General features: G+C 34.4%; 1 protein-coding gene across 1 annotated transcript in view; it reads right to left on the bottom strand.

Annotated features, from left to right (window-relative positions):
* The window catches only part of PGR (progesterone receptor), an 81,316-nt gene that overhangs the window by 16,662 nt on the left and 46,444 nt on the right, over positions 1 to 18,210 (bottom strand). The window contains exons 4-6 of the mRNA XM_017545921.2: positions 15,726 to 16,031; positions 5,276 to 5,420; positions 3,770 to 3,900 (exon numbers count right to left, since the gene is read on the bottom strand). Of these exons, the coding sequence (XP_017401410.1) occupies positions 3,770 to 3,900; positions 5,276 to 5,420; positions 15,726 to 16,031 (582 nt within the window). The remainder of the gene's footprint in view (positions 1 to 3,769; positions 3,901 to 5,275; positions 5,421 to 15,725; positions 16,032 to 18,210) is intronic.

Here is an 18,210-nt window from a genome sequence, read left to right on the forward strand (position 1 = left end):
TTTTTTCCAAAATCTCCATATGGTCTTCCATAGAGGTTATACTAATTTTCTGGAGCTACTTCAAAGAGCAGACATTTTAAAACTTCACAGCTCTCTTTAAGGTTACCAACCAATCCCTATATTTCCCTCGGCCATAAACATAAATGTAAAGTTATTTTTTCTTTATTTTTTTCAGAGTCAATCCCTTTACTAAGATTTTAGCGTCATTTTTGTTTTTGTTTTTGGGAATAGGGCCTCACTCAGTCACCCCGGCAGGAGTGCGGTGGTGCAATCATGGCTCACTGCAGCCTCGACTTCCTGGGTTGAGATGATCCTCCCACCTTAACTTCCCGACTACCTGGAACTACAGGCACTTGCCACTATGCCTGGCTAATTTTTTGTATTTTTTTTTTCTAGAGAAGGGTTTTTGCAAGTTGCCCATGCCAGTCTCAAACTCCTGGACTCAAGCCATTAGCCCAGCTTGACCTTCCAAAGTGTGATTAGAAATGCGAACCACGGCATTTGGCCTTAAGTGTAATTTTGGAGAGAACAATGGTAACAAAGTTTGTTCAACCTACTGTCTATTCCTGGAAGTTTATATTTTCATTTTTAATGGCAAATAAGAGGTTTAAGTTCATAAATGCAAAATCATCAAAGTTTTCCTTTGCCAGTCTTCTCCTTGTATTTATTTTATAAAAGGTATTTTCTATTTGAGATTGAAGAGAATTTATATTTCTTCTAGCTTGTTTTTTAATTATTTGAGTGTTTACATTTAACTCAATTATTTGTTACTTATTTAAGAATATAATTTGAGCTACATACCCAAACTGGTTTTTTCCAAATATAAAACCATTTTTCTTAACATTTATTTGTTTCATACTCATTGATTTGTGGTTTCCATTATAGTATTCATGGTCTTATGTATACTTATCTGACTTGCCCAAAAGTTCAGTATATCTCTTCTCCCATGCTGTATTGATTATAGCAGCTTTCTAATTCCCTGCATATTTTTATAAAGCTTATTTATTCTTCTAGTTTTAAAGATGAATTTTTCAATAGGTTTGTCAAGTTCACCCTCTCCTCCCCAAATCTCATTAGAATCTTGATTAGCATTGTGGAAAGCATAAGTATTATTCATTAACTAGTTTCTTTTTCTTCCTTTTTGTGAAGTGGGAAGTGGCTAAAAACCTTACTCTCTATGGTATGTGAGTAGAAGCTGCATGAATCTCACTTCCTTTTCTTAGCACTGCTCTAGTGATCACCTAAGTTTCTAAGTTTCTAAGTGATAACAATGAGCAGAGCCTCCCTGTTGATTAATTCCATTGTTAATTCCCTAGCATAATGTTGCCTATCCATAAATACAGATATTTATTAAGGATATAAGCCAGTTTGGGAGTTCTAGGACTATCCGTGACCTAAGTGTACAGGATTCATTACTATCATGCAAAGAAGGGCAGGAGCTAATTACTTTATTATTAAATGTATTCCAGTTGACTCTCTGGGCCAGTTCCATGTGAATTTCCTTTGTCCACTCTATGTTCTGTCACCAAATTAGGCTTGAAATCCCTCTTCCAAATGGAGTTCTCAAGAGTGGGGACATGGGCAATGTATTGGTCCCTGTATTTGCATAGATTCCATGAGGAAGGCTTCCATTTCAGGGTTTAGCTCTCCTGCCCTTCCTCCTGATCTGCACTCCCCAGCCATTTGAGATGTGTGCCTCCAGAAAGAAGTCCCTGTAAAGATGTTGCTGAGAAAGACCTTAGGCTTACCCTCTACCTGACATTTTAGTTCCCTTTGGCTCTCATACAAATCATAGTGAATCAAGGAAGCATCAGTTTGTACATTCGAGGGCTAATCCTGCCTATGCAAGGGTCAAAGTAGTTGCTGTTTCTTTTTCTTTAAACTTTTCCCACCCAGGCCCTGGGGGATCCACTGAGGCAGAGGTGAGTGTGTTCCTTGCATATAAGAAAAAGTGGAATGGATATTTACCTGTCCTTCTGGTAATCAATGCAATGCTTTATAAAACATCATTTCCTCTTTCTTCTGGGCTAATAGCTAGGCTGTATGTCCCAGCCTTTCCTGCAGCTGAAGTGCCATGGCATGTGGGTGAAAGTGATGTATGATAGTTTCAGACCTAGCCCTCAAAACCTCTCTCACTCAGTGCTCATTTCTAGTCATGTCCAATAGAGGTTTGCAAGTCACTAGGAAAGGGTGGAGCCACTGGCTAGAAGGAGCCTGGGTGTTTCTTGCTAATTCACTGGACTGTGTCTGTGGTTAAAAAAAAAAAAAAAAAAACAACACTATTACGTTAAGGTGCTGTTCTTTATAGTTATATGTTTTAACAACTCATCTATCTTGATAAAAATAATTCTAAACAATTATGTATTTTATGTAGTAAATACTTTGGGGATGGGGGTGAGAGTGGTGGTAGAGGACAGTATGGTTTGTGCTTATGCAGTATTAATTGCAGTCATGTATCACTTAATGATGGGGATATATTCTGAGAAATGTGTCCTTAGGCGATTTCATCATTGTGTGATTCTCAGAGTGTACTCACACAAACCTAGATTATATAGCATACTATACACCTAGGCTATGCTTAGGCTATGAGCCTGTACAGCATGTGAATACTGAATACTGTAGGCAACTATAACACAATGGTAAGTGTTTGTGTATCTAAACATAGAAGAGGCATAGTAAAAATACAATATAAAAGATAAAAAGTGGGACACTTGCATAGGGGACCTAACATGAACGGAGCTTGCAGGAATGGAGGTTGCTCTGGGTGAGTCAGTGAGTGAGTGGTGAGAGAATGTGAAGGCCTAGGACATTACTATGCACTATGATAGGCTTTATAAACAACATACATTTAGAACTATGCTATATTTATAAAAATGTTTTTTTAAATAATAAATTAGCCTTAGCTTACTGTAACTTTATAAACTCTAGTTTTTTTTTTTTTTAACTTTTTGGCTCTTTTGTAATAACATTTAGTTTAAAATAAAAACACATTGTACAGCTTTCTCTTTTTAGAGACAGGGTCTCACATATTGCTCAGGCTGGACCAGAACTCCTGGAAATACACATGGAGCGGTCATCTCCTAGGACAACAATGCATTTTTCTGGAATTCCTTCGAATAGACCTGCCTGAAGCTGTTTTGCAGTTAACTTTTTTTTTTTTTTTTAAATAAGTAGAAGTAGTGACTCTAACAACAGAAAAGTATAGCATAGTAAATACATAAACAAGTAAGAATTATTATCACTACCAAGTACTATGTACTATACATAAATTGTATATGCTATACTTTATGGGACTGGCAGCACAGTAGGTTTATTTACATCAGTATCACCACAAACATGTGATTGACACATTATACTATGATGTTATGATGGCTACAATGTGAGTAGGTGATGATAATTTTTCAGCTCCATTATAATCTTAGGGAACCATTGTATATGTGATCTGTTGCTGACCAAAATATTGTTATGTGGCACATGACTATAGTACTTAATTAGGTGAATATGAAAGAGTAATCATCTTTTAGATAATCATCTTTTATCTAAAATAAAAAGAAATTGATGAAGCTATTTTAGTATTATATGGTAGTAAAAGATGAAAAAATCAAGCAATTTTATTAATGTCTATAACAATATATTGGGTATTTCTTCTTTATACTTATAATCTAAGATTTCTACCTCATATATAACTATGTAATCATATTATCATTTGCACCTTTATAATGAATTAAGAAACTAAATATCTTGTATTAAGTTACTTGAACTCACTCACTTGTATTAAGAAGTAACAAAACTTTCATACAGAGGAACTCTTCTTGGCTAACTTGAAGCTTGACAAACTCCTGTGGGATCTGCCACATGGTAAGGCATAATGAGTAGAATGATGATTCTTTCATCCGCTGTCTTGCACCAGACACAATACACACAAGAAAAAGCAACAGAAAAAAAAATAGTGTCTTAGCCAGTTTAGGTAATTTATCAGGAAATATGATTTTGGTAATTACCTTACATATTACTGAGTATGACTACTACTTTTAACAAACAAATTCAATAATTGGAATTTTAAATGTCTTTTACAATTTTCACAATACTGAATTTTTGAGGTTAAGAAATCTTAACATTAGAAAATTATATGAAATACACACTGACCAAGATTAACATTGTTTCTCATTTTTATTATCACACTTTAAATACCTAAACCAAGAAAACACAGCAGAGGTATACGAGTTAAGAAGGTGGAGGTAAAGAATGCTCAGAAATGTTTTTATTTACTTACAAATTATTTTCTATGAAAACATATAATTATATAATGTGTGCAATTAAATAGGAGAATTCAGTTCACAGAGCTTACCATATTTTGAATGTTTCTAGGGAAATATACAATGATACAGAAAAGAGTAAAAGAGAACATTGGCGAGCATTAATTAATTGACAAGGTTAAACACAAGTGCTGAAGGTTGAGAAAATTTAATTAAGATATTTTCTCAACTGTGTGTTGTTTTATAATGTCCAGATTAGTCAAATGAAACTAACAAGAATAATTAAATTATATGTTTACTTACTCAAAAGAGATAAGAATCTCACTGTAATTCAAATTATTTGGCAGATTATATAATTCTTCAGAGACTCAATTTCCTAAACTGTAAAATGAAGGATGCTGATTCCTTATTTCAAGGAATTATTGGATAAAATGTAATGAAACATGAAAATTATCTAAAAATTGTGAAGACTTATATAAGTTACTGTTATATACTTCTAAGTCAGCATTCACCATTAGAACAATATAAATATTATCATGAAAAAATTCTTATTCAGTTAAAGATTATATGTAGAAAATTAATTATAGTTATTTAAATATGATAAAGCAAATTGCAATATTTACCTATCAATTTTTAAAATAACTTACCAGTGTAATTTGTCCGGTAGGAAGAAAGATGTTTTTACTTTTTGAACGTAAGTCAATAACAAAAATATTTATTTATTTTATTATTGTCATTAGTACTAAGCTACAAAATTTTAAATTGATAAATGAAACATTTATCTTTAAATATATTTCTTAATACATTCTTGATATGTAAAAAAATTGGATTTGATACAACTATAATATATTTTGAAACAAGAGGAAAAAGCTCCAAATATCAAATTGTAGTAAAATGACATATTATTAATATCATCATATCAAGAACACCAAATATGTGATCATTTATTAAAATATAACTTTCAAAATTATCTTATATGTATACTTATAGTAACAAAAACAACAAAAGTTACTACTTACTCATTTAATATTAGATCAGGTGCAAAATACAGCATCTGCCCACTGACGTGTTTGTAGGATCTCCATCCTAGACCAAACACCATTAAGCTCATCCAAGAATACTGAATGAGAGTTATCTGGTCATCAATATGTAAAGTTCGAAAACCTACAAAACAAATGTAAAAATACAGTGACCCATAATAATCACCGAATTATGTCAAAAATATTGAAAATACATATAAATTCAAAAATAGGTATAAGTAGGGATAATGTTTTCAATCTCAGTGTATTTTATGCTGAAAATCAGAAAACATTAATAAATAATACAGCCTAAATTATCAGCAACTTTGGAAGTCACTTAAAAATTAGTCCCAGATTTTGCATTTCTGGGAATTTGCTAAGTGAATCCATTATCCATCACTCATTCATGCAACACCCATTTAATGAGAATCATTCATGTGCCAGGCACTATATAAAAATGCTGCAGTTATGAAGATGACTACGACTCAATCCTAGCCTCCAAAGAAGGTCACAACTCAAAAGGAAAGACAAGCACATGAGTGCTAAAGGGGGTGCATTAGTTAATCGGGAGGCAAGTCAGGAAAAATTTCCTAGAAAAAAAAAGATAATGCCTGAATGAAATAATCATTTTTTAAAATCTCAGTTCTTTTTAAACATAAACTGATCTTACTTTGTAAAACACTGCTTTCGGTTGTGTAGTATCTAATTTTCTTCTAACAACCCTTAACTATGTCTTGGGTAGATTCCAAAGTTGTCAGGTCACTTCCATTCTCTGAAACTTAATCCAGTCTTGTTTTAAACTTCCATGTTGCTTAAGAGATTTAGAATCAATCTCTCTCTCTCTCTCTCTCTGTCTGTGTGTATGTGTGTGTGGGGGTGTGTATGCTTTGGTCTTTCAACATCTTTTAGGCTGTTCTCTGGTGTTGGTGGCAGAAGGAAGACGGCAGGAAAAGAGCAAATGAATCTTGATTTAATCATCAGGAGTCTCTCCATGTCTTCCCAATTGTCAAGGGAAGATCACCAGCACAACAATGAATAACTTAAAGGTGGGAGAAGCAAAGATATATTTGGAGATGTAGGATGGGGTCAGATCATGCAAGATCTTGCACGTCAGTTAAGGAGCAATGGGAGTTACAGAGCCTTGCATTGTAGATAGATCCATTTTAGCTATGTGGTAGGTGGATTCAAGGGAATAAGTCTGGAGTTAGAACAGTTGGGAGATACTGTCAAAGCCCAGAGGAGAGATGGTAAAAACTTGAAGTGAGTCAAGTCAACACGTTAGAATTAAGAGGACAGAGTACATCAGAAAAATATTTAAAGGGAAAAATCAAAGACATTTGTCAAGTGATTATAGGTAGATGGGAAGAAGGAATCAAGTACATTTACGTACTTTTCTTGAATGGTAGATGATGATAACAGCATTGCTGAGATAAAGGAGAAGAAACTTGCTAGGGAGAAAATAGTTCTGAATAAGATTGAGGGGTCAACATCCTGATATCAGCTGGAAATAGAAATTAGAAGTATGAAGAGATATCTGGGCTAAAAATATTAATATAAATTTGAAAGTTATCTGTATCTGAGTATAGCTAAAACAATGAAAATGGATCATTTTTTAAATTAAATGTATCGAGAAAAACTTTTGCTGAGAATATCAATCGCCTTCTATAAAGCTATTTTAAAAACATCTATTTTCTCTAAAAATCCACTGATGTTCACTTACAAATAATCTGCTTCAAAAGTAAAACCAAAGCAAAACTTAATTCATTAGCTATCAAGAGCAAAATAAATTTATTTCCTGATAATGTTAATCATGTCAAGGTAGGTAGCAACAAAGAAGGCTCTTATCTTCATACACTTCGATTGTCCCATCTTCATGTGAATAATAGAAAGATTGCTTTTCTCTTCTTAGAACTGCTTAACCTCAATAAGACCAAAAACAACTCGAATGCACATTCATAATTAGAGATGCCATAGTGAGCTTTTCCCTTTTACTAAGAAGGTATGCTCTTCAGTGTCTAACTAACCTTTCCCCCCCGCCGTCTTTCTTCCCTCTCTCCCTCACTCCCTTCCACCTCTCCTCCCTCCCTCCCTCTTTCCTTTCCTCTTATTCCCTGCTCCCTAATACCATCCTACTTTGCTTCCCTCCTTCCTTTCTCTGTGTGAACAGAGTTCCCCATTGGTTGTAGTTTTGTGAGAACAAGTTCCCTATTTTCCTACTTTCCCACTGAGAAACCTGGGTAAAGCTTCTCCTTCTCTGGGCTTGGGCATAGGTTTAGGCCATGGAACATATACTAACAGGAATTTGAATCAGAAAATAGTAAAGCAAAGACAAAGATATGATTATTCTTGACGGTGGCGGTGTCCAGAAAATGAGATCCAATGGGAAGATTTGTGATGCTCGCTTTTCAGCCCTCCAGAGGTGCCTTGGCTTCTGCCCATGTTCTAAGCTTGTCCTCTAGCTTCTATTCAGTGAATTCCTGGTGTCCTCTCAGTAAATTATTTTTTTTTTTAATTTTTCTTTTGTTTTTAATAGGATTTTCATTGTTGTTGTTTCTTTCATAATTAACGTAGTTGATTTTTATTGTTGGCATGCAAGAATCCTGGTTTACTCGGGTGCAGAAAGACTCTCTAAATAACCAGTCAAAAAGATCTGGCATGCAGTTTTTGTAATTCTTTATTTTATTTGCATATGACTTAAATATGCCTCTTCAAGTATAGGTCTACATATTAACTTTGGAAAATTATAAAGCTTTACACAATAAATCTAATACATCAATGCTGCTTGTAAGTCAGATATTTAAGAGACTACAAAAATGTGTAATTTTGTGATAAAATTTAGAATCATCTGACAAGAGATCAATGAAATGGTCTTGATTTTTGAAAAGGAAGACTTTCTAAAGGGAGGCACATATAAACCTCCCTATTGCTGATCTGACTCAACAAGTTGGAAGGAATTCAGGACAGAAGACCCAAGTTCCAGTCCTGGCTCTACCACTTACGAACAGCCACTTTGGAAACGTCATTTATTATCATTGCATCTAAAGTTCTTCATAAGTAAAATCACAATGATAATGATAACTAACTCAGTGAGTTGCTATGAGACAAATGGGATAATTATGCACATTGTAGAATACTACACAGATATTTATTATTAGTCTATCAATGCAACAGAATTGCTCATTGGAGTAATACTAGTATGAAATCCACCAGTCTGATGGGAAGTCTCTAATATTAAAGCACAATGGCATAAAAAAAAGGAGGGATTTTATATATTATAGAACCTATAATAACTAAAGTATAAATGTTAATAATGTTGAAGAAATTTTAAAGATAAATTATGTGTTCATTCTGGAATATATATTTTCCAGAATATACACTTTAAGTATGTTGTTATATATAACAAATTATATATTTCATATAAAAGGGCAGGCTCATAAAAAGTTACTTTTCATTAATCAGATGTCTTAAAACATTAACCAAGTGTTCACTATAATATCCAGGAATACCTTTATTATTCTCCTTCTTTCTTGGTGAATTTTATAACTTTCTAAAAAATATTTATAATATTTAAATATTTGACTTTGCTATAATTTTTCACTTCAGGCTTTTGTTTTATGTTAACTTTTGAGTAGTTTTAAAGATTTTACAAAACTATATAACAATTAAATTGCTCTATATCCAAAAATGGATCCTGTCTACATTTGGATGTTTACATTAACTTTATCCTACTCTTAGTTTTTGTTTTTGTCTTGTTGCTTTTTTCTTTGTTTTCGCATTCTGAGGTTATTAATGTCTAGAAATCCAGGCTTTTATTTTATTACAACATCGGCAAATCTTATTAAAATAACTTAAAATTTATAAAATTACCAATATTTATAACAGAAACTGCATTTCTGTTTGACGAAATGGAATGGAACTCAGAAAATAACCTTTATTTACTCTACCTTTTACAGTGCTTATCTGTGATAAATGTACAATGTTAAATTGACTTGAACACACCTAGTATAGAAATGCTAGTTTTTCCTTAGTAACTGTAATATCATTCATTACTTTATACTGAAACAAAGATGGGAACACTGAGATCAAATTCCCAATGATGATAATGATCAGTTAAACTTAGTACATTTGAGGTGACCAAAATGAAAAACCTCCACATACAGAAGTGATGAATGATCACTAATTGTGTTTAACAAATGTTTAAAAAACAAAACACTCTTTTCCTTTTAAGTGAGTTGACCTGATAATTTCTGACAAAAGCCCTGTTACAGCTGTCCAATTTTAGCTTAAAAAATTAACAGAAAGTCTACAGAAAAGAGATGGCCTGGGGCTGGGGTGTGGTGGCTCATGCCCGTAGTCCCAATGCTTTGGGAGGCAAGGCAGGAGGGTCATTTGAAGCCAGAAGTTTGAGATCAGCCAAAACTCACTCTCTACAAACCAATTTAAAAAAATTGTCCAGTTGTGGTGGTACACACCTGTAGTCCTAGTTACTGGGGAGGCTGAAGCAGGAGGATGGCTTCTGCCCAGGAGATCTAAGCTGCAGTGAGCTATAATCATGCCACTGCACTCCAGCCTGGGAGACAGAGTGAGAACCTATTTCAAGGAAAAAAAAAAAAAAAAAAGATGGCCTGCATGACCTACTAAGTTCTCCAGTCTTAATTCCAGAGTTTTGACAAAGTATGTAAGTTTTGCTTCTGTAAAAAATGTCATGTAATGAAACAGATAATCTACAACAATGGCATAGCATTAAATATCTCAGCACCTTCTGACACAAAGCATCAACTTTCATAAAGTATGAATATTGAGAAGCACAAAGAAGCTTCAATACAATGAGTATCATCACCAGCATGTTTGATGATTTAAGAACTTAATGTCTAACAATCTAACGTAGCACAGTTCTTTGTATATCAATCCTGTAATTTAAATTTCTGTAAATATAAATATTTGGAAGGAAGCATTATACTTGCAATTAGGATTAAGATTAGAAAAATGCTGTGTCTGCCTTTTTTTCTTTACTTTTTCCCATCCCCCCACCTCTGCTATCTGTCCCCTAGTCTCCCCACCCCACGACAGGCCCCGATGTGTGAAGTTCCCCTCCCTGTGTCCATGCGTTCTAAAAATGCTGTTTCTGCTTTTAACTGTACAGTCTTGTAAGACAGACAGAAAAGTAGAACACAATTGTAACTCAGAGTCATAGTGTTATGGTTGACAAGTGCAAAGAAGACGTAGGAGAGTATAATGTTTCCTCGCCCAGTCTAGGAAAGCTCAGAAAAATCTTCCCAGGGGAAGTAACAAGTGATGTGAATCCTGAAAGATAGTTACAGGTCAGTCAAAGGAAGATGTGGGGATAGAGATGGGCTGCCAGGTAGGAAAAATAATATGGACCAGAGAAGGGGGCCAAAATTTGAGCAAACAGCATTTAGGGAACTAGATTCTAGAGTCGTGTGAAGAGGAATGATGAGAGGTAACCTGCCAATTCAGCAGCTGGATCACAGAAAGCCCGTGGATATTGAGGCTATGGAGTTTGGATGCTATTTTGAAACAGAAATGGAAAATATGATTGATTATAATAGTTTTAGAAAGGTCATTCTCGGGGTAGAATAGAGGATCATTTGGGAGCCATGTAAAATTGGTGGTAATAGGATCAATTAGGAGGCTGCAACATGAATCCAAGTTAAAAAACAAACAAAAAAACAAACTAAGCTGGGGAAGTAACAACAGAAGTAGCATGTATATAAAGAATCATATCTGTAATAAATAGAGTTGATAGAATTTGACAATTTAGTGGGTAAGGGGTGATGAAGAAAGTAAGCCAAGGATAATACCAAAAATTCTGGGTGAGGTGCCATTTCAAGATACTGAAAAAGGCTTTAGGTTTGTGAGGTCATGTTAACTTAGAAGTTAATGTAAGTGGAGCTTTGTAATAAGCAGCTGAAAGTCCAGTAGGATAGTAGAGGATCTGGCTAACACTATGTGTCCTTAGGAGTCATCAAAAAGGAGTGGTAGTTGAAGCTTATGCAGACTATACAGAATGAGAAATTACTGGGAAAGACAGAACCCAGGACATAAATTTATAGTGTGGGTGGAAGAACAAATCCACACAGGCATCAGGAAATGTACATAGGAGAGAAACATATATACCTAGAAGAGAAGGGACAAATGACTAAGCAAGAGTTTTAGCAAGAAATAGTTACTTTGCCCGTAGTCCCAGAGGCATGTGAAGCACATTAAGGGCTGCAAAGAGTCATGTGATTTGACAAGTCAAAAGTTTTATTGCCATTGGCAATCATAATTTCAGTAGAATAGGTTGTGAGAAAAACCGTTTTTTAGTTTTTATCAACACATTTATTAAGACCTTTACTCTCAGTAGGCTACTCCCATTTCTCATCATTTTTTTCGGGGGAGCAATAATTTAATTTACTCTTTTGATTTGGGAAGAAAGAGATGAAATCCTTTGTCAAGATGCAGTGACTGTCACTGACTCAAAAGTTGTTTTGGCATGCTTCAAAAGCAGAAAAATGAGACAAAGTGCTGTTTCAGTACTCTGATCCTAATAATTGCAAGTAGTCTGGTGAAATGACACACACAAAAAAGTATGTCCTAAAAAATTCAAGGTTTAAAAATGTCAAAGCACTGATCTACATGAATTTTCACTAAGTTAACTGAAATATCAAGACAAAATTTGCACAATGGAAATCTTCCCCTCCTACCCCTCTGTCACATCAGTTTCACTGCAAGGCACTGATGTACAGGATGAAGATAATTTAAAGATAATACTGAATTGTACATTAGTACTTTTAATTTAAACTCTAACATCTACAGTTAATTTTTAAAACCCTCCTTGATGAGCCCATAACTTACGCTTCTAAGTTTACTTTCTATTCAATTCAAAATAAATTTATTGTCAGCGGTTTCTTAACATTTGGGTGATTTAACCTCTTGAAGGCCAGTACTTAGTGTAGCAGTATCTGAGGCTATTTGTCCATCTGTACAAATGTGCTTTCTCAATCAGTAGCTACTAAAAACTTTAATTACTACCCTGTGGGGAGACTGTATGATAAAATTTTTGATGTTACTAATGAACTCCCACACTTGAAAAAGTTGAGAACCATTAACATGCTGGTTTAATGTATTATTCACCAAACATATCTCATGCTTTTCTTATTTCGGCCACACTGTTCCTTCTGTCTAGAATGCTTTCTCTTCTCATGATTTATCAAAGTCTTGTTTTTCCTGTAGTTGAACTGACATTTTGTCTCTGAAGTCTTCTTTAATCCTTGAAGCCAAAAATGTTCTTCTGCCCCCACTTTCATTATATCTGTATCTTACATGCCTTTAACATAACACCATAGTTGTTTGGGTATCTTCTCTCTCCCATTGGAGTGAAAGTTCCTTAATGAGGGAATATGTCTTGTTCATTAAAAAAAGAATTCAAATATTGTGTCGCTGTATATTTCAAATAAGAAAATACTGCCCACTAAAGCTACATATAAAAGCCAATGTAAAATCATTCATACATAGATGCTAAATGTCAGATGCAATGTATCCTAAGAAATGGTTTATAAATATGCTGTCAAGGCCAGAGCATCTTGCAAGTCTCGATTAAAGAAAAAGGGGTGGAGTGTTTTGGCTCATGTCTGTAATCCCAGCACTTTGGGAGGCCATGGTGGGCAGATCACTTGAGCCCAGGAGTTCGAGACCAGCCTAGGCAACACAGTGAAACCCAATTTCAATGAAAAATAAAAAAATAAGCTGCGCAGGGTGTTGCATGCCTGTAGTCCCGGCTAATCAGGAGGCTGAGGTGGTAGGATAACTTGAGCCTAAGAAGTCTGGGCTGCAGTTAGCCAAGATCATGCCGCTGCAGTCCAGCCTGGGCAACAAAGTGAGACCCTGTCTCAAAAAAACAAAAATATATATATATATATATATATATATATATATATATATATATATATCTGAAATATTTCTTAAGAAATATAAGATAAACTGCCATTATTGTAACAGATCTAAGATAATGGAAGAGTATAGACAAAGGAGAAATGAGAAAGCCCTGACCAGGCAATAAGAATTCTCAGGGTACCTACAGATATATGCCTACATGTCTTCATATATGCTGTCACCTTTGTTACGATGGTTATTCTGCATCAGATCTTAATGTGACTTCCCAAACACAGTTTCCTATTGTGAGAGAATGATCTGATCTGTTAATATAGTTTCCTAGCAATATAAGTATTATGTATATTTATATTATGTATGTGCATGTGTGTGCGTGCGTGCGTGTGTGTGTATCTCACTGTAAATGAGTAAGTTAGTTGACATTCTGGCTTATTAGTGAAGTTCACTTAACAAAAGTCTGTCTTCCACAGATTTATTAGTCTTATTACACATGAGTGAATGAAAGAAATGAACTTTTTTTTACATGCAAAACTGATGACCAGATGCTAGGATGTGCTGCATCAAAATGTGTTCACACCGTAAGCCCAGTCTTGTAGCTTTTCTTTCTAAACCACTGTTTAATTATTAGGTATTACAAATAGCAGGTACATAATAGACATTTATTGAGTGAATAAGTGAATAAAAACTCTAAGTTTTAAATTAATTGAAATCAGTTTTAAGTAGCTAATGATACTAAATTACTTTCTATACATGTGTCCCTCCAGGTCCTTTCTCAGAGGTCACTCTAGTTCATTGACCATTTTCATAATTCACTCAATAGTGCTATTCCTAAAATGCAGACCATGAAAATATGCATCTTGTGGCCTGTGGACTTAGTGTGGGTATTACTAATGTTGCATTATTTTAATTTACTACACAAAAGTTATATTTTACAACATTAAAAAAGTTGCCACCAAATTCAATGTAAGAGTCTTTTCTCATTCTTTTTTTGAGGTTGTATGGGGTCAAAAAATCCTGATAGATGACTGTTTCCAGTTAAAAAGCTCACTTAGCTTTTATCCAAAGTGAATACGTTATTTTCAATTATAACTGGTTATTTTCTAACGTTGCCAGCTGATGCTAGAATCTTTTTAAACAGTAAAGAACCTCCAAAAATGCAAACAAAAGGAATATAAACTATGTCAACAAAAATCATATCATGTTTTCCAAATAATAGAACAATGGAGAAAAATTAAATACATGTTTAAACATTCATTTTTAAACAAAAAAAGTTTATCAATGCTATTGGGTTATTTTTATTTATTAAAGCTCTATCAGATTTGATAACCACTATATGACAAATCTTAAACATTCAGAATGTTCAAAAAATATTATCTGTTTAAGGCCTTTCAGTGAGACTGAAACCAGTAAGAATCTGGGCATTTTGATTTTTCTATAAAATTACTTCATTTTCACTAGAATACTGAATTCTATTAAACTTTCTCAATATGTATTTTTTTTAAAAGATTCAACAAACAAGTATCTATTTTTCTTTGTGTTTCATGTAATTGAATTTTCAGTTACAATTCATCTATTGTATTTCAAACCTTTCAGGTAGAATAATAACAGAATCATATTAAGGCAAATTGGGAAGAAATTATTTTTCTAAAAATGCTATTGAATTTACTTGGGGACTAAAAGGACATAATATGTTTAATTCTTGATCAGATTAGAAAAATAATTTGGTCCATAGCAGTATAAGGGTATTACTGATGCGAAGAGAATATAATTTTTTAAAAAGTTCTGTCTCTAATGATCAGAGTAACGCCTTCACAAACAATTGTTATACATGTATTCTCCTGGCTCTGCAGTCTAAGATTTAGCCAAATGAGAATTTCATCCTTGTTCTTCTTTCAAGTACTTGGCTCCTTCAGAGCTGTGGTGAGGGAGCAAAAATAGCTGATAAGCAAAGTGACTGAAATTCTTCCGTGATGATATAATCCAAGTTCTCTCTGTTGCTGGGCTATACTCCCTTTGTCTGGGTATAAATTAAAGGAATATTGACTAGAGGTTCTTTTCTCTGTGTGCTACTGTTTTTAAAAGTAATTTCTGTTTAGGAATTTTGTTTTCTTAATTGACTTTTGACATCTTACTGTACCCTGAATACTATTTTGATTCGTTATATGAGTTTATAAATTCAGTTTTATTTTCAGCCAAATGAGGTTAGTTGAATTAAGGTATAAAATGAATTGGGCATTTATTAAAAAGTTGTCAATTTATCATTTCTGAGCTACTGTAATATCTGTGGTTGAACACATAAATCTGAGCTATTTCTTAGCATAAGTTTCATGTATGCAATTTCTGACTCATCAATAAGACTCAATGTGTTCCCTATTTTTTGATATTTCTGTAACACATATTAGGGTCCTAGACAAATATTGTGAACTGCTGAAACAAATAGTATCAAATGATGTTTTATGTTGTAATTTACTGCATAGAGTGTTTCATTTAACAATCTGCTAGTACAACAAACACAGTACATTTGTTATTGCATGCTGTATATAAAAATTATTATTACCTGGCAGTGATTTAGACCACTTGACTACTGAAAGAAGTTGCCTCTCGCCTAGTTGATTAAGACTCGTCAGCAAAGAACTGGAGGTGTCAGGTTTTGTGTTGTCATGCCCTGCGTAGATCACATCTGGTTCAATGCTCAATAATAGGTTGATCAGTGGTGGAATCAACTGTATGTCTTGACTTGGTGAAAAAGTGAATCTCTGGCTTAGGACTTGGTTTTCATTTGGAATGCCCACTGGCTGTGGGAGAGCAACAGCATCTAGTGCTCTCATAACTCTGACTTTATTGAACTTTTTAAATTTTCGACCTACATAGAAGAAAAGAAAAAGGGGAGAAAAAAGGAAGCTCATGAAAATATGAACTCAATATCCCAGTATAGTAGTATTTTCCTAAGTCTTAGAATCATACCATTATACATTTTAGCAACAATCTAATAAAATAGAATAAAGATGTTAGATTCTAAAATTAAAAAAATAAATTAAAACATGTGACTCTCAGTTAAAAAAAGATTAGGCCTCAGACTTGGATTAAATAATTAGTTACATGAACAATCACTGGGTGGGTGGGGTGTGGGTAATTGTACTAGTATCCTGCAGGGGTGATGGAGCTTTGTAGGGGAAGATACAAATGAAAAGACAAAGAGTTTTTTGTAGAGACTAAGCTCAGGATTGGTCCATATACTGACAGAACTGCCTTCTAAAAAGCTAATGCTACAGACTACATTAATTGAAACAGTCTACAGAAGTTGTTAAATCTTCTTTGGTGTTTTATTCTTTTAAGAATATGTTAAAAGATAAGCATTTATTTGCAAACCCTGCAAAATCTTTTATACAATTTCAATGGGTTCACTGATCCCTTAAAATCAATCCACCTCCACTTTTATGAGATAGATTTAAGACTCAAAATTAATAATCCTTTTTCTAAATTAATGAAAGAGAAAGTTTACACACTGTGCTGGTCAGATTACATTTGTATTTCTGGATAATTTCGAGAGTTTCTACTTTGATGAATTCTGGTATGTTAGGGGAAAAAAAGGATGGGGAGATGAGTAGAATCTGCTTTATGAGAAATGATTGAAGAAGAAAAGGATGATTATTTCAGAAAGAATTAGAGAAAGTCCTGGTGATAGGAGGTCAGGCTGGATTCAGGCCCACCTGCTTTGTGCCAGGCAAGGAATACTTATCAGTATGAAGTGACTGTTTAGCTAAGGGAAGCCTGATTCCTGCAATTATCTAAGCAGAGGTTACAATCTGCTGGCTCTAGTATCTGATCATGCCCGCAGAAATGTTTTGTTTGGCTCAGGCAATGCTGACCAGAGATATGAGAACATCTGTGAATTACTTAGGTGACAAAATCTGTTAAAGTTTAGTTGTAATGGTTGCTTTTGGATGGGGCATGAATATTGCAGTTTGCTCAGTTCCTTCCATAAACTGGTAGTAAGCCAATGGTCTCTTAAGTCTTGATCCACTTATTTACCTGGTCTCTGTAAACATTATCCACCCGATCCACTTATATACCTGGTCTCTGTAAACATTTGTCTTTGTGATTTCTGAACACAGGGTATTGTCATAAAGAAAAAGTATTACACTTGTTCTATAAAGATGCAAGGAAGGGTCAGGGGCAGTGGCTCATGGCTGTAATTCCCGTACTTTGAGAGGCCAAGGCGGGCAGATCATCTGAGTTTAGAAGTTCGAGACCAACCTGGCCAACATGGTAAAAGCCTATCTCTACTAAAAATACAAAAATTCGCTGGGCATGGTGACAGGCATCTGTAATCACAGTTACTCAGGAGGCTGAGGCAGGAGAATCACTTGAACCTGGGAGGCAGAGGTTGCAGTGAGCCAAGATTGTGCCATTGCATTCCAGCCTGGGTGACAAGAACGAAACTCGGTCTCAAAACCCCCAAGGAGTTGAGCTAGAACTTGAGAACTTATAGGAGATGGGAAAACAATTGCCATGGTTAATAAACAAAGGGGACTCAAAATTATTTGCAGAGATCAAACGAGTTTTCTGGGGGAAGTAATGAATCACAAACGGAAGGGAAGGAGCAATTATGGAGTATTTATTGTATGCCAGGGATTGTGTGTGTGTGTGTGTGTGTGTGTGTGTGCATGCGTGTGTGTCTAAGGGAAGGTAATGTTAAAAAGAGGTCTAAAGAAAGAGTTTCCCTGTCCTTGACTATGATCTTGAATAAACGTGCCACCTGTTTGTCATCTTTATTTTTCCAGTGTCTTTCAGCAATACAAGTCTGCTAAATGAATAAAAGAATACATTATTATTTCTTTTCCATCTCCCACTCTGAATAGCTTCCTTGTCTTTATTATCATTACTGTACAGTTATGCACTACATAATACTGTTTCAGTCACTGACAGACCACATACACAACAGTGTTTTCATAAGATAATATTTTTTACTGTACTGTATCTTTAGATGTGTTTAGATATACAAATACTTACCATTGCATTACAGTTGCCTACAGAATTCA

Source organism: Cebus imitator, unplaced genomic scaffold, assembly GCF_001604975.1.
Source record: "Cebus imitator isolate Cc_AM_T3 unplaced genomic scaffold, Cebus_imitator-1.0 Scaffold182, whole genome shotgun sequence".
NCBI lineage: Eukaryota > Metazoa > Chordata > Mammalia > Primates > Cebidae > Cebus > Cebus imitator.